This window comes from Microtus ochrogaster, chromosome 8 (genome assembly GCF_000317375.1).
Source record: "Microtus ochrogaster isolate Prairie Vole_2 chromosome 8, MicOch1.0, whole genome shotgun sequence".
In the NCBI taxonomy this organism is placed as follows: Eukaryota; Metazoa; Chordata; class Mammalia; order Rodentia; family Cricetidae; genus Microtus; species Microtus ochrogaster.
Window position 1 is genome coordinate 23,858,358 of NC_022015.1, and position 24,645 is coordinate 23,883,002.

Genomic DNA, 24,645 nt, shown 5'->3' on the forward strand with positions numbered 1-24,645 from the left:
CACAGGACTGAATTCAAGAGTTGGTCTCCAAGTCTTCAGTAGTGAGCTTGTTGGTGGGCATTTCCCATCTAAACCATAATGCTATCTCTGCAAGATGGTTGTAGCCCTGGACTCCATGAATCAGAATAGGTAGACATAGCTGTAGAGCCATGATCCTTGCTCTAGATGTCTCTATTCATCAGAGAGGTCCAGACCCTCACCAGCAAATCCAAACATCCTTGAAAAAACCCCCGAGATAGGGGCTAAGAATCCCTTTGTATCCAGAGTCCATGAACCCTGCACAGGTTCAAGTGGCCTATTCCCTACCATTGTCTGTCATCAGTGAAAGCAAGGGTTTACTAGCTTAACCAGTGGACTCCAGTTTCAAGGGGAGACTTTGCCTCAAAACACACCCAACTACCAATGAATATTACATCACACACACACACACACACACACACACACACACACGAACAGGCCCCTAGGCTTCAGTGCATGTGCCAGGACTAGGCTGGCTGTGATTGGGGCTCCTCCCTTGGATACTGTGTCAAATATTCCTCCTCCTGCCAGACAGCCATGTGCTGTGTTCTGGGGTCACCAACATTTCCACTCTTTCCTTCCAGTCAACTATACCTGCGGAGGTTTCCTGACCCAACCTTTTGGGAACTTTTCCAGTCCATTCTACCCTGCGAACTATCCTAACAATGCCAGATGTGTGTGGAACATTGAGGTCCCGAACAACTACCGTGTGACTCTGGTCTTCAGAGATGTGCAGTAAGTGTGGGTGCAGAGCAGATGTTAGGGAGAAAAATTCAGGGAAACGATAGTCAAGATATTTAAAATAAGGGCTCTAGTTTTGATATGGAGAGCAGGCTTGGAGGATGAAGTGGGAGCAAGAGCACAGGAATTTGAAAACCTTCTGACTTGAAGTTCCAGTGTTGTCCTGCATTTAATGCACGGCCATGGGATGCCACTCTCCTAAGCCTCAGCCAAAAGAAGGGTTAGAATGCTTACTTTGCTCATTTTGCTCATCAGGGGGTCACCGGCAAACGTGGGAATGCTGGGAACTGTTTGCAGTGGGAGGGAGATTTGTGGCCGGGCAATGCTAGTCTTGGGAGCACAATATACAAGCACACCTGTTCAGGGCAGCCCTTTCCTCATCGACCCCATCCTTTCTGCGAGTCCTCAGGAGCCAGGGTGCTCGCCTTACCAACGCTTATGTAAAGTTCTGGCCACTCATATACTGACAAACAAAAATGTCCTTGGGTGGAGGGGGTGTCTCCAAAAGCCTAGTAACATACACTTCATCTGGGAGGCAAGTGGCTCAACTGGCCAAAAAACTGGGACCTGTATTCTCTATCACCCCAGCGATGAGGCCCACTGCTTGGGACTTTTCAGGAATTATTTTTTTTTTTCCTACACGGACACCCATTTGGACCTCTCTTCAGTATGTGTAGTGCACTGCGTTCTTCTTAGCAGATGAGAAACCTGAGCATGAGGGAGGTCCCGTGTTCTTTCTTTGACCAGTCATCTCTGTCACGCTGCATCCATTGGTAGTTGTTTTATTCTGGGAGCACTTTGAAGGGACCAATCAAGGTGTTCTCTGGTGGCCTTTCTCAGGGAGAGGGACTGCAGACCTCATACAAGTAACCTTAGATGGCATTTTGAAGACAAGGCATGGTGGTCTTGGCAGGATGAATTGCCCTGGGTTTAAGGAACTCATCTGTTCTTTCAAATAATGACCTTGGCCCGTGTTTCCGTGAGGCCTGAGTCCTCATCCAAGTCTGGACAGTAGAGACGTAACTGCTTGTTTTGTGTCTTCAGGCTTGAGGGGGGCTGCAGCTACGACTACATTGAGATTTTCGACGGCCCCCACCACAGCTCTCCTCTCATCGCTCGCGTTTGTGATGGGGCCCTGGGCTCGTTCACGTCCACATCCAACTTCATGTCAGTGCGCTTCATCAGTGACCACATTATTACCCGGAGAGGGTTCCAGGCCGAGTACTACTCGGACTTTGCCAATAACATCACCAGTAAGTTCCCTTGTCACGGCAAAGGCGTGTTGGGACTGGGGACATCCCTGAGAGCCTTCTGCTTCTGCACTGTCCTGAGATTATAGCATAGAAAAGTTATAACCTATTGAGAGAGGCTGTGTGCAGTGAGTCTTGGGACTCTGGACATACAGAAGAGGGTCAAGGGCTAGCACCGTTGAGAGTTATACGGGACTTAGTGTGGTGGCAAAGAATAAGAAGGTATAAGGTGGTGCTCTCAACAGCAAGTGACTCTGTTGTGAGCATCTTCTCATGTGTGGACCCTGTGCGTCAGCCGTCTCCAACTGTGTACCTTGGAAAAGACCCTTATGAAGGTCATGGGGTTTGGAATCCTGACTCAGGGCACCCTCTGCTCTGTCCTTCAGGTCTCCTCTGTTTGTCAAATCACATGCGAGCCAGTGTGAGCAGGAGCTACCTTCAGTCCATGGGCTATTCTGCCGGAGAGCTTGTCATTCCTGGTTGGAATTCAAGCTACCAGTGTCGGTCCCAGATAACACAGAGGCAGGTCATATTCACAATTCCCTACACGGGCTGTGGCACTACCAAACAGGTAAGCCTGGCACCACCCACTTCATTGAGCATGCTTTCTTTTTTCAAAAATTTTCTCTCTCTCTCTCTCTCTCTCTGTGTGTGTGTGTGTGTGTGTGTGTGTGTGTTAGCAAGTGTTTGCATGCATGTGGAGGTCAAAAGACAACTTATGGGAGCTGGTACCATGTGAGCCCTGGGAATAGAATTAAACCTGTTAGCCTTGGCCACAAGTGCTGTTACCCACTGAGCCATCCCACCAGCCCTGAGCGTGATTTATTACAATGTTATATGTAGTGCGTCTAGAACCCTGGGGATTTAGAAGTTATGGCTGTGGTATAATCAGAACATGATTCATGTGAAGAGAGACGGGGCCTTTGGTATGGTAGTATGGTAGCCACAGCTGCTTCCAGATAGGAGGGATGAGGAGCCAAAGGGGGAAGCCAAGCATTTCCACAGTGTGGCCAGCAGAGAGAGCATCCAGCAGGATTCCACTCACACACATCCCAGGATGGATTTTGTAGTATCTGGGGCTTCTACAGTTTCTTTTGGGATGGGAGAAAGAAGCAGAAGTGCCCTAAGTCAAAGATGCAAACACACTACTTTCCTGAGTTCTACAGCAACAAACACATGGCCATGGCTCTGAGGAGGCCAAGGCACTGCCATGTTTCACACTCATTTGGTTGCCACAGTTGCCATTTCTGGAGTGGCCAACAGCAGGGGCAGCCAGCCTTGTGACCTTGTACCGTGACAATGTCATCTACAGAATTCATCCTGGGCTACTGCGTGTAGACTTACAGAAGCGTGTACCTCCCTCAGTGTTGGACATGACTAACAGATTGGTTACCTGTCTGAGTATGCCTGAGACCAGGCAGATTTTAGCACAGACTATTCCATAACTCAGACACCAGTCATGGGCAGACTGGGACCATTGTCACCCTATCAGTGGAAGATGCCGTGATGAGTCTGGGCCACACTCCCCAAATCTTTTTTTATCTTATTATTTTTTTTTGAAACAAGTACACCAAGTAGTTCTTGCTGGTTCTGTAGAGCAGACTGGCTTTGAACTTCGAGAGATCTGCCGACCTCTGCTTGTTGAGTGCTGGGATTAAAGACTTGCACCGCCATGCTAAATTCTTAAGTATTTTTGTATTGCCATCCCACTTTAAAGTGAGGAGACTGAGTTAAGAGAGGTCAAGTCCATTGCCCAAGGCCACTTAGTCCCAGATGGGGGCAGGACTGACTTCAGAAGTCACAGATCTAAGAAACATTCTGCTGAGGAACAGGAGCCAGACACAGAAGTGTCTTGTAAAAAAATAAAAAAGAGATATGTATATTACTATTAGAGATGTCCATTCATACTAAATTTAGCAAAAGGGAATGCCTGTGCAATGGGTAAAAGGCCATCGTGGGTAACCTGTTTCTAGGTTGGAGGATGTGACTTTGGAGGCGGGATGGAGATGCTCAGACCATGGCAAAGGGGCGTGTCTTACTACCGATGAATATACAGGACATGCACATTCAGATACCTGTGCATTTTCAGGGTCATGTTCATGCACCAGACCCAGGATAAACATTTTCTACATGTTAGGCCCTGGGTGTAGTACTAAGGAGGAACTCCTTCTCAGTCCTCCGATACGCAGTTACCCCAGAGAGGAAGCAGAACCTTAGTCTACCAGATGGGTCTTGGCCACATATGGTTGTGTGTGAGGGCCTGATCACCCAGATCTCTTGGTAAGACTCTACACCCAAGAGTTCCCTCTGAGAGGAATTTGGTGAGTGAGACAAGCTCCTTGGGGGAGGAATGCGTATCAACCAGGCCAAGGAGGTGGCTTCTTTGACCCAGTTTTTGTATTTTGCTCTGTAAACTTGCTGCTTGAGAGTCAGCCCACCCAAGGCGACTACTGATCCTTTTTCCAGATGTGGAGCCTGGAGGATCGTTTATCTCAGCAGCTCACTGGTGGTGCTTCATAGATGGCTACAGGCATCTCAACAGCCTGCCAGCCCTGCCTCTTTTGACTTGAGTGAACCTGGGTAGCACGTGCTGCAATCCGGTTTCTCCTCTTTTGAAACAGCCGCATCACCTGCCCAACTGAATGCTTTAGAGGCAGGGATAGTTTTATTAGTCTTTGCCATCCTTGGTGTCCTGGTACGGAGCCCAAGACTTTATAGTAGTGCCAACAGCTATTATGTATGCCAGGCACAGAACTAAGACTTCTACCGGAGATTTAAAAGTCCCAGGATGTGATCCTCCACTTACTCACAGGAGATAAAGACTTAGAGAAGCTGAGCCCCGTGCCCAGGGCTACCAGCTCATGAGCTGTGGAGTCCGTGTGCTCTGTAGCGGGAGTTGTTCATGACTTGGCCAGCCGGCCACACCTGCTATTGGCTGGCATCATGGAATAGATGAGCTTTCTCCCAGAAAAAGGCATTCTAGGGCAGTGAGAGCCCAGGTCTCTCTGAGAGCGTAGTTGACTCATGTCCAGGACTTTCTGTCACTTTGGCTGCCTTTCTCCCTGGGTAGAGGCCTAAGCAGGAGTTTTAATCTAGAGTTAGGATGGCTCCCTCAGAGCAGGAAGTAAGGTCACGCTCTGTGTTTGCTGTTCAGGGCAGGTTCCGAATGGAGCCCTGTCAAAGAGGAGAACATGGACTTTGTGACTACACGCATGTTATCCAGAGTTTGAAAGACCCCTGTGGTTTATAACACCATTGGTCCCAGAATACAAATGTTTCATCTGGTTAGAGAATTTAGAGGAGAAATACAATGTGCTTCTGCTTACGTCATGAAGAGCATGGAGTCACTTCTGCAGGTTCTTCCCCAGACCTGGGTCTGGAGAGCAGGCTCTGATGTGCTCTGCCACACAGACTGGCCCTGCCCTAGGCTCTGAGGTGAGAGAGACCAGATTAGAAAAGATGAGCAGAGGGTCAAAGAGGTTTTCCAAAAGCTCTTATCTCATGGTAATGTTTTCTGAAAGGAACATATGCAAAATAGAGTTCTCAACAATAGACAAAAAGGGGAAGGCTCTCTATTGTGAAAGAAAATAATATTTAAGCTGTAGAAGTGCTGGAAACACAAGGGGGCTTTTGCAGGTCCCAATCAGTTAAGATAGAATTTCACCCTTCACAGTTCACATGACTATAGTGGAAAGCTCTCTTTCTCTGTCTCTGTCTGTCTGTCTGTCTGTCTGTCTGTCTGTCTGTCTGTTTATGTCTACTCGGGCCTGCCATGCCCTGCCTTTTTCCCCACTGTTAAGAGCACAGTTGCTTTAAATTCCTGACACTGTCCGTGTCACCATGGTAGAATTCTCCAGCCCATATGGCATGCAGGGCTCCTGGCACGGTACTGGGAGAAGTGCATCGCAGCACCCAGGCTGTGAAGAGCTCACAGCCCCAGTCTGGTGAAGGTGTCACTGTGCTTTCCTTACTTGGAGCCAGACAGTCACCAACATGGTGCTTCCAGGAATCACTGTCCATGGGTTTCCTCTTGGCCATTAGTTCTCTGCCTTCTTGCCACACCCTCTATTAAAGTACTTCCGGACCACTGGCTTCATTCCTTTCAATTGTTTCATAGATCCTTTCAGATGCTATTGCTGCTGTTGCTATACCAAGAGAACAGAGAGAGACATGTTTAGACATCACCCTTTCCTTAAGATGCTCACAAGCCCCAGGCGTAAGGTTCCTGGCACAACAGCTCTCAGAGATAGTAGACACATTACATGGCACTAGCCAATGGCTTCCTTATGAGTAACTGCTCAGTGAAAAATCACAGTGGTAAATAGCTCTATAGTACAATGAGTTGAAGCAGGAATGGCATTATTTAGTTGCTCACCTGAGGTTCTGGGAAGTCTCATCCTCAGGGGTCAAGACCTGCTTCAATTGTAACTGTGGTTCTCGTGGCTCCTGGCTTCCACTGTGTCCATCACCACACTGAAGAAGCCACCAGTCACTCAAAATAGAAAACATTCTACTCTGATAATACCAGGACCCTCTCATGAGTATGAAACCAATTGCTCTGAGAACCCAGTGACAGCGAAAATAGACTCAGTACATCCTGCTCTGATTCCTGAACCACGGAGTCTGAGCTTGGTCAGAGACACTGCAGATCAAGGGCTGTGCAGACATCCCCATTTTGCCACAAGGAAGAGCAACAAGTACAGATTATCATGGCCTGCGCCACCATGTGCTAGAGAATGAGGGGGTGTGGGGGACATCTGGCTGGTTAAGCTGACATCCATCCTAGGTATCAGCAGCCACAAGGCAGACAGGTGCCACCTCTGTGTGATTCCACGAGAGTCCCTCTGAGCCCTTTCTCTCGCACTCGAACCCAGAGCAGCAGGGACTGACCTGCTCTGCTTCCCTCTGCTAGACTGACAACGAGACCATCAACTACTCCAACTTCCTCAAAGCGGCGGTTTCGAATGGCATCATCAAGAGGAAGAAGGACCTCCACATCCATGTGAGCTGCAAGATGCTTCAGAACACCTGGGTCAACACCGTCTACATCACCAACAACACCGTCGAGATCCAAGAAGTCCAGTACGGCAATTTCGATGTGAACATCTCCTTTTATACATCCTCCTCCTTCCTGTATCCAGTGACCAGCAGCCCATACTACGTGGATCTGGACCAGAACTTGTACCTTCAGGCTGAAATCCTCCATCCTGATTCCTCCCTGGCCTTGTTTGTGGACACCTGTGTGGCTTCACCATACCCTAATGACTTCTCATCTTTGACATATGATCTCATCCGGAGTGGGTAAGGACTTGTGGATGGGACAGTTGCAAATTTTTGCCTTATAACTCATACACAAGTAGCCAAAAACCACTCGGGGACTGCATGTTTTTGGCTAGCTGAGTTTGCCAGGGGTTCCAGCTAAGATAGTTTTCTACATGTGGCTTTTTGCCTTTTGAGGACCCCTCATGCTGTTTCCTGGGTTCCATTCCTGATTAAGAGGACAGGTTATTAGGCACCATGTCCTGTTAGCATGTGGGAAGAGAGGAATGAGTCACCAATGGTCACTCAACTGGATGGCGATAAACTGACGTTTATAAACTCTAGCCTTAGGGTTAGAACATGAACATGACATGGGAAACACATTGATTTGAGAGAAGACCCAAACTAAAGTACACAGATCTTTGCATCAGTTTCTGTACCGCAAGCCAGTGGGAGATGGTGGCAAGGATTAGATGTTGGGAAGGCTAAATGAGAAAGGATGACGGACCCAGAGAGCACCTCATAGCCAGCAGGTGACCTAGAAGGTCACTGCACCAAAGGCCCTCACACTCTCTGTCCACTAGGAATGCCACTTCTCCATTATGGTTCAGGACATGTTGAGGTTGACTCAGTGGAGACCAGATTGGTTGCACTGGGCTCATCTGCTCCAGTGTCCCTGGAGGAGGCTCTTTAGGGAAGGTGTGATGCTTCTGCACTCTTGGAGGAGGTCTGACATGTTGGGTGTGCGAGTCTGGCCCCCACTGTGTAATCTCTGCTGGTGGGAATGGCACCTCTTGGCTTAGAAGCCAAGACACTGGAGTAGCCATTGCCTCTGATGGGAAGCCATAGTGTCAAGGTAAGGAGGGCTGGTAGTAAGTGGCTGGGCAGTGGTCTTAAACCTCATACCAACCCGAGATGTCAAAGACAGCCTCACATCCTAGGAACTCTTTGAACATGAATATCAATTCAATAAGCAGAGAACGGGCATCTTCTCGCACAGTCTGTATAATGGGTTCAGGTTGGAACTGTCCCCTTGGAAACACAGCAAATACAGGAAGAAACTTACCCAGACCCCGTTTGCTCTCCGTAGTAACCAAGCAGTGTATGAGTGGAGTGAGGTGGCTAACATGAATGGCTCACCTATGAACAAGTAGTCCTTGACTATGGTGACAGTCTGCCATATATGCGGCAATGCCATTTGTGATGACAACTGGGCCTCGAGCATAGCGACTCACTAGTTGCACCCTGGCTCTCAACCACATCATCCATGTAGGGGCCCCTAAAAATAAACTGACTGGTGGGCCTGGGCCACTAAGTTCTGACCTATGTAGTGTTCCCCCACCTCTAGCCCTGCTTCTACCCAATTCTTCCCCAAATGCTCCTCCTCTGCACAAACCTCCAAATACCCTTTCCCTTGGAATACTAATAGGGCTGCAGTACAGAAAAGAATTCTGGGTATTTCAGGGCTGTTAAGTTGAGGGGAAAAGCAAGAAGGAAGCTCTGGGAGGAAGGAGGAAGATGGTAAATGGACACAGAACTAATCTTGCGGGACAGCCAGGCTGCCCTGGGACAGTCCTCCTAAGAAGCATTCTATTCTAAAGGCCAGGCCAGTGTTCCTCACTTCTCTCTCGCCCATCACTTAAGCTTCACTATTATAGATGCACATGGATTGTCCCCTGTAGACAGTGTCATCTTCTTCTCAGTGATATTCCTTACGTCGATTGGCTGACAGATTCCTTCACTCGCCAGCAGAGACAAGGTGCCCAAGGGAAGAGGAAGTGCTGGATATAGGAGTTCCAGTCCTAGAGAGAACTGCCAACATGGCTGTGCAGTTGCCCAGGGGCAGGCCAGGTTTTGTGTGTGTGTGTGTGTGTGTGTGTGTGTGTGTGTGTGTGTGTGTGAGCTCAGCAGAGAGGCCCTAGGGCCCTAGGAGACAAGGGTCAGGGAGCATGGAAAATGTTCAGCCTACATCTGAATGTCACCGTTCGAAGCCCAGTGACCAGAAAAGGGAAGAAGGGACCATCTCCTTTCCTGATCTGCCTCTGGCTTTTCTTGGATTCCATACTTGAGCTTCCCTGGTTACCTGACTGTACTGAGCTTGTCACACCAGATGGTCTGCTGGGCTGCTAGGACTTATTGGCACCCCTCACAATGAGTGTGTGGTGGCGCTGGAAGCCCAGGTTGCAGGATGACTGCAGAGAACAAGGGCATAAAGGGGAGACCAAGCCTCAGCAGGCTAACTGGTTCCTTTTTTTACTTCCAGATGCGTGAGAGATGAAACTTACCAACGCTACTCTTCACCGTCGCCACGCATTGCCCGCTTCAAATTCAGTTCCTTCCACTTCTTGAACCGCTTCCCCTCGGTGTATCTGAAGTGTAAACTGGTGGTGTGCAGAGCATATGATTTCTCTTCCCGGTGCCAGAGAGGCTGTGTGGTGAGGTCCAAGAGAGATGTCGGCTCCTACCAAGAAAAGGTGGACGTTGTCCTGGGACCCATCCAGTTGCAATCCCCTGACAAAAATAAGAGGAGCCTGGGTAAGTGGTTACTCTCAGATCCAATCTTCTACTGGGATCCTTGATTCTGGTCGATTTGGGATATTTTTGTTTGTGTTATCGGCCAACTCAAACTGCACACCAGTCAACGAATTAGGCCTACTCACGGCCTTTCCCCAAGGCTCACGGTTACACATAGGTCCTAGGCAAGAGAGTTGTGGTCTGGAGCTCCCAGAATCCTTATCTATAATAATGTCTTCTAAGACTATTAAGAGGGCTTACTAAAACAATGCTCCTTAAATCACGTTGGTCCTTGTCTGGTGTAAAGCACTGAATGAATGTAAAGCAATGAATGTACTACAGTTTTTGCTGTTAACATAATTAACAGGAATATTATTCTTCATTGTTGGCACTGAGAGAGCACAAAAAATGGGGACAGACCTCTGTAGTCTATTAAACCAGAAGCAAACTTTATTTAGAAAAAGAAAAATATTAAAAAATCACCCTGGGGCTCAAAAGCTTACCAGCAGCTGGGACAACAACCAGCTTGCAGGTGATTTCAAAACAGTGGCAACAGGGGCTTGTGTTGGGCCTCTTTTTAACAGTAAAAACAATCAGGTGTGGGTCAAAGAGCTTTTACAGCCTTGAGGCCAGGTTTAAAGTCACAGTACATTTTAAGTTTTACAACTTTTGGTTATAGGATGTTAACTTAGAGTGTTTGTGAAAGTCTGTGGCCTAAACAGCCACTTTTCACTGTTCCTGAAAGAATGTAAGACAGAGGGTAGAGTCACATAGGGGACAGTTAAAACTTGAGGGAATACAAGCAGAATATTGCACTTAGAGGCAATAGTTAGAAGCTAACCTTTGTCTGCAGGACCTGACTAGCTGGGAAGCTGGGAGGCGGAAGACAATTGTTAAAGGTTTACCTTTGTGCACAGTGGCTGCCAGGATGGCTGCTCTGAAGGCAGAAAGTGTTTGCTAAAGGTTAACAGGTTTTTGTTATTTTTGCTATAACCTTTTGCTAAAGGTTATTTTTCTCTAAAACATGTTTGGGCTTACAATTTTATATTTCTATATTCTTGGACCCTTTATTTCTATATTCGATTCCTAGACTCTTCACGTATCAGGGAGTAACAGGTGTTTTGAATTCGCCAGCTGGGTGGGGCATGAACATACAGGCAGCATGAACTGATTTTGACTTCCGGTGTGTGTGTGTGGGGGGCGGGTCTGGCACTAAGTGAGACATTTTACTCCCCATCTAGACCAAGTGGTAGGGTGTGATTTCTGCTATGCTGTTTGTTGTGGGCATTGACTAGGAGACGCCCATGGTAGGAGTCCTAGGGCTTCTTGACCCAGGCTGGCATCAGGTAGGGTGACAGGGGCAGAAATGGGTTTATTATATTGTCACAAACCTACCCCTAGATCAGGGCAACACCATCAATCACCCTCTGGGAACCATCTGTGATAGCTTCCTGTCCTCATGCCCCATAGTAGGCTGGTCCCTACAGCAAGCTGACTGCAGATTCTTATTCATTCATTTATTAAATACTTACCAAAGGCTTATGGTATGGCAGGAGGCAAAACCAAAACCAACCAAACAAACAAATGGAAAAACAGGTGTGGTCAGAGCAGACCTTGTGCATAGCTGGCACTTCCATTGGGGTGGGACTTTGTAGAAAAGGAGAATGAGCAAAGTGAAGAGGCAGGTGGTGCCCAATGTCTGTTTTCCCTGTATGCCTGCAGTCACCACTGTAGCTCGGGTCCCTCATTCCCTTCGCCTGGGGTTTTGTCACCATTTTGCAACTGGCTTAAATGCCACAACTCTCATCTACAGACCCAATCCAGAATGTTCTCCCAAAGCCCGGGTCTGAGTCCTGCAAAGACCCTACCCTAACTCCCCTCGCTGGCAAGACAATGGTGTGTAAATCTCTCTAGTCCAACACTCAGCTGCTTCGTGGAGGCTAGCCTCGGTTTCCCCTTCTCCCATTTCCTTCTCCGTCTCCACCCAAAAGTTCTGATAAGAACCATCCAGTTCCTTGTCTTCTCTGCCATTCTCTGGTCTGTGCCCTATCCTTCTCCATCACCACATTCTCTTTTCTTCCACAGACTTGGCAGTGAAGGATGTGGAGAAGCCAGTTAACTCCCAGGCGGCCTATCCCACTGCTGCCATCTTTGGTGGAATCTTCCTGGCCGTGGTCCTAGCTGTGGCTGCCTTCACGCTGGGAAGGAAGACACGCGGTGCCCGTGGCCAACCTCCAAGCACTAAGATGTGAAGCAAAGCGCACCCAGGCATTGGTTCCACATGCCCAGATTCCTGGAAAAGACAGAAGCAATGAGCCTGTGATGCTTTGCACCCGGATACACTGCGGCTAGGTTTTCCCTTAGCATGAATGCATGGCAAAGTATGTTGAGACGGCAGAGGAGAAAGATGGGGCCCAAGTTCCCCCAGGGTCTACAGGCTGAAGGCTGGGAAGGACATAGCAGAATGAGACCACTGTCGACACCCCCCCCCCACCACCTAGGAGCCAAACACTGGAGCAGCAGTGATTTCTCTAGCTAGTTCCCCTTCCCCATTTTATAGCCAACTTTCTCAACCTGTAGTGTCAATCAATCTCAGTCTGTCCTCATAATGAGGCAAACTAAATAAAGACTCTTTTTCAAGGCAAGTGTCTGCTTAGTTATTGTCTGTAGAGGTTGACCCCACATGCTGGGCTTCCCTCACGTCAGACAGCTGTGGGGACACGGCAACAGAAATGCTGAAAGGTGAAGGGACTCTGCTTCAAGGCTTCCAGAACCTTCAAGAGGATGATCATCTTCAGTCCTCCTAGACTCTTCGCCTTTCCATTCATGACGCAACGTTCAGAGCTATGGGATGGGAAGGGCTCGGAGGAGGGTACAGATGCCTAGGACAGGAGTCCTGTTTGCAGAAAATCTCCGGGGAGAAGCGTGACTGGTCATCACAGAAGATAAAGGGATGTAATGGGTTCCAAGAAGGCAGTGAATTAGTGACGCAGATGGTGGGCCCCACGCCCCTAGGTACTGTGCTGGCTGGCAATGCCAATGCCAGGAGCCGGGCTCAGGCCCCAACCAGCGGCTGCTGGGATGATCCCGACTATGAACACGTTGCTAGAGTTAGGTGAGACCCCTAGGACAGAGGGCCAGAGAAGCCCAGCAGTGATTCAGCCACAGCTACCAGCTCTGACCAGAGATGGTGAGACATGCCCGTCACCTACTGTGCGTGTTTCAGCAGCAGTGGGTGGGGTGCGGATGGACCCATGAGCCCTTCCAGCATGCAGAGGAGCTAGGAGGCCAGGGCATATCTTGTCAGTTTTCATTCTCCTGGCCTTCATCACCCATAATCATGTCCAAGCCCGGGGACATTGGAGAAAGTCCTGACAGATCACTCTGTGTGGGCAAACTGTAGACTCCAGTCTGGGCTAGATCTGAACAGATGTGAACCTTCATAGAACTCCAAGTTGAACAAATGACAGGCACATGGTGGGTAAAAGAACAGGAAATATCAAATCTGTTTTGAGCTGTGTCATGCATCTTTCTGGGTTGGAGCTTGCCATCCAGTCCCTTTCAGGCAGACAGCTCTCCATAACCCTTTAGCCATCCCAGTTGTGGAGGCTAGAGGGCGCTGCAGCTCAACATTAGTGCCATCTCGTTACTGGGCCTCCCTCTCTCCCTCCTTTCCTGTACGAATGGTGTGTGCAAATGGGTATGGTCCGACCCCGCCCTGTGTGTGCACCCAAAGTTGACATTGGGTGTCTTTCCTGATAGCTTCTCACTTTATTGAGATAGGGGCTCACACTGAACCTGGAGCATCCCACTTTTGCTAGTCTAGCACGCCAGCTTGCTCTGTCTTCCCCTTCTCAAGTTCTGGGTTTAGAGGCAGCTGCCACGTCCACCCGAAGAAGCCTTTTTCTTCCTTTAGCTGAGCCTGTCTGTGAATCTCTAGTCCCTAGACCGATCCCAGACTTCCCAGAAAGACTCCAGGAGAACGGCCCAGCCAACTCTTACTTCCCCAAGGAAGTTTACGAATTTCAAGTTGTCAGACTCTTGGGGTATCAGGGGTCAACTGGTTCCAGCTTATCCCCACTGGTATAATGTGTCCAACTTCACCTAGTGTGCCTACCACTCTGCACCATGGGTCCGAACCTTCTGTCTTGGTTTGTTTTTTGTTAACTGGACACAAGCCGGGGTCATCTGGGAAGAGGAAACCTTAACTGAGAAAATGCCTCAATTAGAATTGGGGCATTTTCTTTATTAATGATTGATATAGGAGGGCCCAGTCTATTGTGGGCGGTGCCAATCCCAGGCAGCTGGTCCTGGGCTATATAAGAGAGCAGGCTAAGCGGCCAGGGGAAAGTCAATTAGGAGTGTTCCTCCCTGGCCTCTTCTTCGGTTCGTGCCTCTTGGATCCTGCCTCAGTTCTCCTAGATAACAGACTCTAGCCTAAGAGCCAATTAAACCCTTTCCTCCCCAAGTTGCTTTTGGTCATGGTGTTTCACCACAGCAATAGTTACTGACTAGGACAAAGGACCTGCTCTAGTGGCCCACTCCCGTAAACCCGGTCCTATAACCCCGCCAGCAGGGGGGCCACATTAGTCTGAGGGAAAGCGTTCAGACTCAATTCTTAATGGTTACCAGGTTGTTTCTATGGGAGGAAAGAAGAGGTAAGAATGTCCTAGTCTATCAACTTGCTTGTAATTGTCCCCTAGCTTCAGTAGAAATATAGGTGTGATTTGTGTTAACCTCGAGAACGGTAATAAGAGGTATGTACATCCCACACGCGTGTTGTGCAGGATCAGCGGAGATAGGAAGGACAGTGTGGAGATCAGACGGACTTTTTTTTTTTTAACAAAGAAAAATAATTCCTAAGTGTGTGACATTTACCTTGGCCAGCTATGAGCTAAGGACTCATTAAGGTGGACATGTGAGTGGCTAATGCTTTTCTCCGCATTAGGAGTCTTTGGAGACCATCACGGCTCTTAAGACGAGGGCAGCTTTATTCCTCTTGAAAGGCAATATCTCTCCTCTTTGAAAGCATTTCAGGTTCAAAGAGGGGAAATTTCCCCTCTATGCAGGAAAGGGTACCTCACACTCTCCACAGAATATCAAAAATAACCGAAACAACCTCTAATAGGCGGTGCGTTGGATTGTTAGACGCTGCAACGGAAAAGGCTTTCACGATAATAGCTGATTTAAAAGCTAAAAGCTGTGCCCCTTGCTGGGAAGAGGATTCACCAAATGGTGGGTAACAGGCTTATTGAAGTGGAAGGATGCATTTGGGTTTACACACGTGTCTTACGCCATGTGCTCTTCATGTTACAATTACTTCAGAGTACTCAGGGGAAACAGAAGTACAACCACAGCGTGGGTTAATCTATGTAGGAATATGGATATCTTCCCCGAGAAGGAAGTCTTTAGGACATTTGGGTCAACATCACCTGGATTTCTGAGTTTGTATCAAAGATTAGCAATAATCACGCAGAATGGCATTGTGGTTATTTGTTGCCATGGAGAATGGAGTTGTCGCTGTGGTTGCTAATACATGGTCCAGTGATCTGAGCTGTGTCTTTTGGTTCTTTATGGTTGGTTGGATTTTTGAAGGCTGAAGTGGTGGAGTTTAAAGTCAGGGAAAACATTAGGAATAATTTCACGTAAACCTTCAGGATGGATGTTCTTCAAGTGAAATATTTTGCATGCTTCCCTCTGATTATTGTTACTTTTTGGCAGCTGTGACTGCTGCGGAGATTTTGGTAAATACCAACTAGCACTAATCTCCACCTCCCTCTCCCATATCTATCTATCTGTCTATCGGTCTATCTATCTATCTATCTATCTATCTATCTATCTATCTATCTATCTATCTATCTAATCCACCCATCTATCAATTTATGTATGTATGTATCTATATCATCTATCTATCATCTATCTGTTTATCTATCTATCTATCTATCTATCTATCTATCTATCTATCTATCTATCTATCTATCTATCTATCTATCATCTACTATATTTTGTCAGAGAGACCTGAAAGGTGCTTTGTGACTTTTTGCCCAAGCTCTGTAGCAACTCCAAGAGTGAACAAGCTGAGAAAGTCTCAACTTGGGGTGCCAGCAGGTAGAAGACTGTGTTCTTTTTACTCTCTAAGAGACAGGCAGAGCCCTTGCAGTGGTAGGTCTCAGAAAGCCAGTCTCCGGTGGGTGTAAAGGAGGACGGGGATCAACTTCTGAAACAACACACAACGGTGGCAGACTGACAGCAGGTAGATGCCTGGTGTTCCTCCCTGCCCTGGCCTTGCTCTGCCTGCTTTAAGAGCTGCCCTCCCTCTTGGTAGGCAGCAAGTGGCGAGCAGCTCTTCTCACCTGCCTCTGCACCACACTTGACTCTGAGTCATTGTTCAGTGTTTATCCCATTCATGCCTGGCCATCACTTATTCCTTCTCTCCATTGCTCTTGGGCTAGCTTCCAAGCAGGGCTGGACTCAGTTTGGGCGCATGGACTAGTGGGATAGGGGATAAGAATGGCTAACTGGACAAACTGGAGTTCTCGATCCAGAGAGGGGACCATGTAGAGGAGGCTACCTATAACACACCCTTCAAATCTTCCACTCATCTTTGTGGAATGAAAGTGAGGCCACCGAGAGGGGAGGGAGGGCAGCCTCGGATCAGCACAGAGACCAGACAGGGGTGGAGGCTGTCGGCAGGTTTGGGCAGATAGATGTCTCAAGTTTTATAGGGAAGTGGAGGAAAGACCCACAGGGGAGATGCATGAGTCTGTTTAAGGACAGTTTTAGAAACAGTGTGGTCAGGACAAAGATGTGGGGCACAGAAATCCTCAGAAACCGAGGCTAATCCAGGCATTCTTGCCGAGAAGAATCAAATCTTCAATTTCTGGGTGTTTCTAGAAAACACAGTCCTTTTTGTCTCCCCAGGCAGCCACTGCCATGTGTTGTGGAATATTATTTTAACTAGGCAAAGATGTGTTACATTTGTTTATGCTGTGGACTATCACTTTAACTGTGTAGAGATGTGTTCCTTTTGTTTCTGCTGTATTTTTGTTTAGTTATGTAAAGATGTGCTGCAGCTGTTTCACCTTGCCTGCCCAAGGTGGTCTAATAAAAAGCTGAAGGACCTATAGCTAGGCAGGAAAGGGTTGGGCGGGGCTTCCGTGCAGAGAGAATTCTTACGGGCATCACACATAAGTAGAAGCAGAAAGTGTGTGGTCTTCCATGACTGGTTTCATTCACTTAGCATGCCATTTCTATATTCATGCTCGGATCTTGATCAGTTTCCAATCCTTCACACGCCTGAAAAGTACTTTATTGCACGACCCTTACCACTTTCCTTTTGCCACCCATCATCAGAGGGGCATTTCGGGTATCCCCACTTTGAGGCTACCATAAGCAAACAGCTATGAATACTCATGTCTAAGCTTGCTTGTGGACACATGTTCTGGATCCTACTGGATGTGTGCCCAGTGAGAGAGCATTACCTATAACCCTTTGGAGTGCTGCATTGTGGACTGTTCCTCAAGGGCTTGTAGCAAACACTTTGTCACCATGGGCACTGCCCTGGGAATGAGCCAGGAGGGTCCTAGTGGGATTTGTAATACACGGAGCTGCATGTCTGTCCATTTGAACTGCCCCACTCCCAAGGGGTTGCCCAAGGGCTCCTAGATCTCCGCTGTTACACATGGCCTAGAGTGACATTCCCAGAGTTCTTGCATAAACCAGTCAGGGAAGTGGGGGCTGGCCCTGCTTCTGCCACTGAAATCTAGTGAAGGCCGGCAAGCCTTTAGTCTCAGCTACTAGCCTGTCCCGAGATTCCTAGACTGCCTCACCTTCCAGGTGTGAGGCCCATATATTAGAGAGGGCTGGAACCTCCTCCAGCCATGCTGGACCATGGTCAACTAGTTATTCTTCCTTGGAGACTTTCAGGACAGAAAAAGAAGGAGCCACTGGTTCCCAGGGCCTTGTTGAGAAAGGCAAATGGGAACTTGTCACTTTACTCTCCTTTTCTAGACCACCCAAGGGACCTGGTAGCACCCCCAGAAGCTTCAGCTTGGCCAGTGTCACTCAAGATGAGGAGACAGATTTCAGCAGTATCTCACGCGTATCTCCAAGCTGCCAGGCTGAGTTCTCCGTGCACACATTGGCATGTACACACACCCATAAAGAAGGCATCCTCCCAATATTCTCTTCTGGCCTCCATGCACCAGGCACATATGTGGTACATCGGCACACATGCAGGAAACATCAGAGTTTTGTCATTGAAGGGAAACCCCTTTATTTGCTCTAGCTACCTGTCCCCCTCCCCCTCCAAAGTTGAAGTTCCTATCTATGCTCAAGGCTCAGGGTGAGCCAGGAGATCCCTTGGAGAAGGCTGAGAATCTATTTCCTGTCACATCTGGGTTTTTTCCTAGTGCCCAGACTCAGTGTTTGGTGGGCAGCTTCAGTTTTTCAGTGACTGCGCAGGATCAAGAAAACAGCCTGCCCAGCCGGGACAGGCCCATAATGTAGATCTTATGATAGTGGTGACGTGGGGGCTAGACTCAAGAGTTGCTGGAAACAAGGAAGTTTCAGCAATAGGATCTCATCTTGGAGACACCATGGAGGCAGAGCAGGAGAAGCCTAGGAGCTCAGGAGAAGGGCAGGGAGGAGGGACCTGGGGACACGGTGTGCAGGAGAAACGCAGAGCAGGACTCTTGCGCACGCTCGGGACTGGGGGCTTCAGTATCGGGAGCGGACGGTCCTGTGTTTGTGCAATTTGCAGGAATCTTCTTCCGGCAGCCAGTACATCTTAATGGCGTCACTCGGGTGAATGCCCCGTGATATAAAGTCCTGGTTCATGAGCATCAGGTCTCCAGGAAAGCCACTGATGGGGAAGAGGTTTCTGTTCGTCAGGCCCGTGATGTGCCGCTCCCGTCTCTTTTTAGGGAGGAAAGTCTTCCGGGCGTTCCGATGGCGTATCAAACACCCCTTGGGTTCTTCTGACTTGAAAATGACGTCCATCGTAATTTCTCGTGTTTTGGTGGGTTTGAGCTCTGCCTCCCCTTTCTCCTCCTGGCTGACTTTATCAGAACTATCCCTGTTGCAGTTATCCCCTTCTTCACTGGATTTGTCTGTGGCGGTGGAACCCAGTTCCGCTCCGGACCGCAATGCGGCGCTCCAGAGCCTTTCAATGTATGGAGAAAACTGCTTACCCTTCAGGGCTCGTGCCAGCTGCATCCTTTTAATGTGCTTGTTGATGTCTGTCATCTCTCGGTGGGGGATCTTGAACTCCTCTGCAGGCAGAACCACCTTTGCTGTCCATATTTTCTCCGGGGGTCCACACACAGAGCACAGAGAAGAGGACTCTCTTCTATATTCTGTCGCCTTTTTGTAGTCCGAAGACTTTGCCTGTAGTTCCTTCAGCATCTTCCATTCTTTCTTGTGTTGGTCTGACAAAAATCTCCTGGCTGCTATAGTGTGCACGCCACCAAGATGCTGGAAATAGAACACAGATGGTTAGAAAATCTCAGCACCTAGGGATAGGCAGCCCTCGTGGAAAGAAAATTAGCTTGCGGCTGGTTCTCCCTCCACTGCTAAGAGCACTGAATTCATATAAATGAGAAAGAGGGTAGACACTGGGGATCAAATAGGTCTGGGTGCAAAGCCTGGCTTTCCTTCCATCCACTATGGATTTAGAATCATTTTATTGACCTTATGAAGATTACTGTGAAGTCTCAAAAGAAAATGTATGTGAGACTAGCGTGTGTGTGTGTGCACGTGTGCGTGCGTGCGTGCATGCGTATGTACATGCGTGTGCATGCCTGTTGTGTGTGATATGTTCTTATCAAGGTGACTAAACACCTGAGAAGGAATTCAAAGGAGAAGCACTGGCTCTGGCTCACAGTTTGAGAGAACACAACCCATCATGGTAGGGAAGGCACGGTGGCAGATGGCTCCATGGTGGTGGGGACATGGAGCAGCTTGCCCACCTCTCAGAGGATCAGGATAGGAACAAAGGCCAGGCAAAACCCAGAAGGCCCATCCTCAGGGACCCATGACCTCCGCCCTTCCTCAACCATTAGACATCACCCCCTTAAAGCTCCATAACCTCTCGAAACTGTGCCACAAACTGGAAGTCATGTGTTGAAAGACATAAACATGTGGGGGACACGTTACACTCAAAGTCCAACATAGTGCCAGGGGAGTCCTTAAGAAACAACAGTCTCATAATCTAGTATCACAGTTATATTTGTGGTTTTCGGTATGTTTTCTGTTTGAGTATGCGTATGTTGCTGACTTATAGGGGGAGGGTGCATGTGCATTCAGAGAGCAGAAAAAGACATTAGATGTCTTCACCTATCACTTCCTTTCACAGTCCTTTGAGAAACCGTCTCTCACAGAACTAGAAGTCGCCATTTTGTTTAGGTTGGCCGGCCAGCGATCTCCCAGGGTCTGCCTGTCTCTGTTCTCCAGTGCTAGGGTCACAGCACATGCAGTCATGTCTGACCTTTTTACATAGGTGTTAAGGATTCAGGTCTTCACGTCTGCACAGCCAGGGTACTCACCCTCGGAGCTACTTTTCCGGTACAGTATGGCTGTACTCCTGGTTGGGATGTTCAGAGAGTGAAACCCATCAGTAGACACAGCCAACAGGAGCTATTGTGGAAACGTCTGTGATCGGTGGTTTATTTTTGTTTTTTTTTTTGTGAGACAGGGTTTCACTGTAACTTTGGAGCCTATCCTGGAACTAGCTCTTGTAGATTTTGAACCCTGGGATTCCTCCTATCTCCACAGGCAGACTCCAGAGGGACTTTGCCCATGCAAACTTGAGAGCACTTACTTGGATCTCTTGTTCCATTGGGGAGTATTTTCCGAGGGCGATGCGTGGATCTGATTTGTAGAATGCCGTCCATATCCTGGAAGGCAGGGGGGCAATGAGTTAGAGCTCTCGAAAGGTTCTTTCTAGTGTTTTCCCGTGGTGAGAAACTGGCGGGTGGTGGTTCTACATTAACTAGGCTGAGGACACCTAGGAAAGGGCTGGGTACCCAAGCCATACTCACCCCAGAGGTGATGCCGTACAGAGGTCCTCTTTGTGGTATGGGAAATCTTGAACTATCAAGGGGTGGTTGACACTGGAGGTCTTGGATGGCTTTCTGTTATCTTGCTCTCCCTCAGCAGTGGTCCCTTCCTGGGCCTTCAGATGTCCAGCTCTCTGGCTTCTAAGCCTCTGAAAGCGATTTTCCCACTCTTTAATCATACTCTGGCAATAGGTTAGGGCAGAAGGTGTTACTGCCTGGAGTTTGTGTCCTACACAGTTTAATGGACTCTTAAGGGACAGCCAAGAGCACTTACCATGTCATAACTGGCTTTGCCAAGGCCTTATTGTGAAGTCTGTTGAGTGACTGTTAGGGTGAAACACTGTCACTCTGGAGCAGGCTCGAGCCCAGGAAGAGACTGGACAGAGTGTGGCTGGGTGGCAGCGCAACTCCTCGCCTCTAACAGGATGAAGACTTTGCATCAATGACTACTTAAGGTGGTTTTTGAGGTGCTGTTTTTTTTCTTAATAACTATATAACAAAATTATTTCCATATTTTGGTCAAGTAAATTACAAATTACTCCTACACCTTTCTATCAAACATTTTACACATGCTTTTTTATTTTTATACACCTTTGTTTTTTATTTTATGTATTTGCATGTGTGTCAGAGTGTATGCATGGGTGTCACACGCACACAGTGCCTGCAGAAGCCAGGAGAAGGCATCAGATCCCCTGGAATGAAGTTATGGTTGGCTGTGAGCTGTCATGTGGATTCAAGAAGCAGAACCGGTCTCCTCTTCTGCAAGAGTAACAAGTATTCTTAACCAATGAACTATCCAGCCCTACCTTTTCAGTTTCTTAGAAGTGTCTTTTGGTGGATGGAAGTCCCTATGTTTATGCCAGGTGTACTCTAATTATTGATATTTCCCTTTATGGTTAATTCTTTCCTTATGCTGTATAAGAAATTGTCACCTATCCAAAGTAGGAAGATACTCACACTCATACACATGTCATAAACTCTAGGATAATCAGTAACACTATAATTTATTAACTGCCTTTTGTATTTCCAAGTTATTTTTGTAATGGCTGTAAAGTATGTGTGCTTATGAGCAAGATAAAGGATTCTCATCTCTGCATCCACAGTGGTCCCTACAAGCCACCGTCCTGGACTCTGGCTCCCTCTGGTAGGATCTTACAGCTTATGCCAATCACTCTTCTCATTACTTGCCTTGAGTTTCTTCTGTCGTGTGCTTTGCTGCAGTAATGAGAACCGTTCCTCCTGGAAGTCGTCTTCGCCATGGGTTTTATCACACCAATAGGAAAATAACTAATATATTCTTCTCTTGGTTTCTTGTGCTGCTGAGATCCACCACAGAGCACAGGGATTTCCTGAAGTATAGGCAGACACAATGCTGGCTAGTTTTATATCAATTTGATACAAGCTAGAGTCATCTGGGAGTAGGGAGCCTCAGTTGAGAAAATGCCTTTATGAAATCAGTCTGTAGGCTAGCCTGTTAGGGCATTTTCTTAATTAATAATTGGTAGGGAAGGGTTGAACCCATTGTGGTTAGTGTCATCCCTGGGCTGGCGGTCCTGAATTCTATAAGAAAGCAGACTGAGCAAGCGCCCAGGAGCAAGCCAGTAAGCAGCACCCCTCCATGGCCTCAGCTCCTGCCTCCAGGTTCCTGCCCTGTTTGAGTTCCTGTCCTGACTTCTGTTCGTGGTGAACAGTGATGTGGAAGTGTAAACGGAATAAACACTTTGCTCCCCATCTTGCCTTTGGCTGTGACATTTCATCATAACATTAGTAGCCCTGACTAAGACACATGGGTTCCTAGAGTAAGGGAACTAATATGGCAGGCCTTCATCTTCAAATTAGGGCTAGCATCTTTGTTTTTTTTTCCCCATGACTATGATGAAATACCCTGATTAAAGCGGCTTAAGGGAAAAAGGCTTTGTTTTAGCTCATAATTCGAGGTACAGTCTCTTAGCATTCGGGCATCTGTACTGGCCTGCCCTTGGGGTTCAGACAGGCTGTGTCCTCAACTGCAACCACCAAGAGCACCTCCTACACACATTCACCAAGTCCCCCTTTAAAAGGGCCCTGCCCACCTCCCAGCTCTCTTTCTCTGTCTCTCTGTCTCTGTCTCTCTATCTCTCTTTCTTTCTCTCCTCTCTTCTGTACTCCTGCCCCAAGAGGCTGGTTTTCCCTCTCCTCTCCCCTCTTTTCTCATTCAATTTCCCCCAGTAAAAAACCCCTCCACTTGTGCTCTGTCACATGGCGTCTTTCTCTCTTGCACTGTTTTTATTTTTAAAAATTACAACAATCTATCATGGTGGAGAAGCAAGGCAGCAGGAGCTTGAAGCACTGGGCAAATCACACCCAGAGTCATCAAGAAGAGAGCCAGTGAATGCAAGTGTGTTGCTCAGCTCCCTCTCTCCAGCTAAGCAGTCCAGGATCCCACCCAAGGAATGGTGACAGCCATGGTGGGTGGTGTCACTGCTGCAGAGGTCGTGGGACCTGGGAAAATGGAGCTGCTAAATGAGGCAGACTGCAGTCTCACGCAATGGTCATCTTCACTCAGAGCAGCAGACAATTGTCGTCTGAGAGTTCAGAGGGTTCACATGGGTACAGTTCACTTGGGTTCAAGCTGTGTACAATAATAAAGACGAGCAGTGTGAGGCAAAAACATGTTTCCCACAGAGTTAAACATTTAACAGGGTAACAGTAGCAAGTAGCCATGAGTAACCCGAAGGAAACTCCTATCTGCAGCACCTGGAAGGAGCGTGAAAATGCATCCCAAGAACAATTTGGTGTTTTGAAGAAAATGTGGTTACAAGACTGTGTCCTGTTCTCCTGGAGTGTTCTCACAAGCCCACAGAATTCCCTTGACTCCGTTCCCAAACTGTTGCGATAGAGCATGTTTTCCTACCTCGACACACCCCCACATGCGAAGAGGCCCATATCCCAGGCAATTCCTCGTTTGGTCAAGCTGACAGCTACCTCCAACCATCACAATTAATAAATGAACATTTTTTAAGAACCGTTATGCTCCCCTAAATATGTTACTAGATGTCTGATATTAAAGCCCTAATGGATTAGTTGAATGTTTGTGCAAAGACGTACTACAGAATGGTGCGAGGTAGCACACACCTGCTAACTGTGGCTCTCTGAGTGAGTAAAGTTGTTGTGTTTGACAATTAAAATCCAGGACATCCATCAAAGTTTAGTTTCAGAAATATCCCACTTCCTTATCATAGGAAATAGTTCATTTTTTATTGAAAATTCTGTTTTAGCTAGCAGGTTGTTTTATACATGATTTGACAACTCCACCCCTGGGCTGGTGGAGGGGCAGCACTTACCATGTCTCTGGTGTAAGTAGTCCCATGGTGTTAATGTTAAGATACTGCTGGGAGTGATAGCAGGGAATGTGAAAGAAGGGAGAACTGCACGCAATTGGCTCTCTTTCATACTGCCTCTTGCCGTCTCTGGGGAACCTTCTCTTGGGTTTTGTACTGCATGTGAAGGTCTTGACAGTCCTGTCATGTCACCTGAAAAATAAGGCCAGAGCTGTCTTCGAAATGACCTGGCTTTCAGCAGGGCAGACACTATCTACTTGGACACTTAGTTACTTCTCTGTTGCTGTCTGTGACACAACACCATGACCAGGGCACTTCACAGCAGAAAGAGTTTGTTTCAGTTTGTGGTCCCAGAGGGTAAGAGTCCATCATGGGTGGACGTGACAACAGGCAGTGCCCATGGTATCAGGAAGCCATGAGATCACATCTCCAAATGCAAGCAGGAAGCAGTGGGGTCGTTTAACTCTCAAAGCCTGCCCTCCCAGT

General features: G+C 47.9%; 2 protein-coding genes across 2 annotated transcripts in view; one reads left to right on the forward strand and one right to left on the reverse strand.

Moving 5' to 3' along the window:
- Positions 1-12,351, forward strand: part of LOC101989468 (deleted in malignant brain tumors 1 protein) — a 56,563-nt gene extending 44,212 nt beyond the window's left edge. The window contains exons 18-23 of the mRNA XM_026781314.1: positions 603-753; positions 1,804-2,012; positions 2,396-2,580; positions 6,922-7,310; positions 9,532-9,803; positions 11,868-12,351. Coding sequence (XP_026637115.1) covers positions 603-753; positions 1,804-2,012; positions 2,396-2,580; positions 6,922-7,310; positions 9,532-9,803; positions 11,868-12,034 — 1,373 coding nt within the window. The 3' untranslated portion in view covers positions 12,035-12,351. The remainder of the gene's footprint in view (positions 1-602; positions 754-1,803; positions 2,013-2,395; positions 2,581-6,921; positions 7,311-9,531; positions 9,804-11,867) is intronic.
- Positions 12,352-18,500: 6,149 nt separating this feature from the next.
- C8H10orf120 (chromosome 8 C10orf120 homolog) lies at positions 18,501-21,018 on the reverse strand. The gene is made up of 3 exons (XM_005351381.2): positions 20,822-21,018; positions 20,602-20,677; positions 18,501-19,256 (listed from the first exon to the last, which is right to left on the reverse strand). The coding sequence occupies exons 1-3, from the start codon at positions 21,016-21,018 to the stop codon at positions 18,501-18,503; spliced, it is 1,029 nt and encodes a 342-aa protein (XP_005351438.1).
- Positions 21,019-24,645: the final 3,627 nt, after the last annotated feature.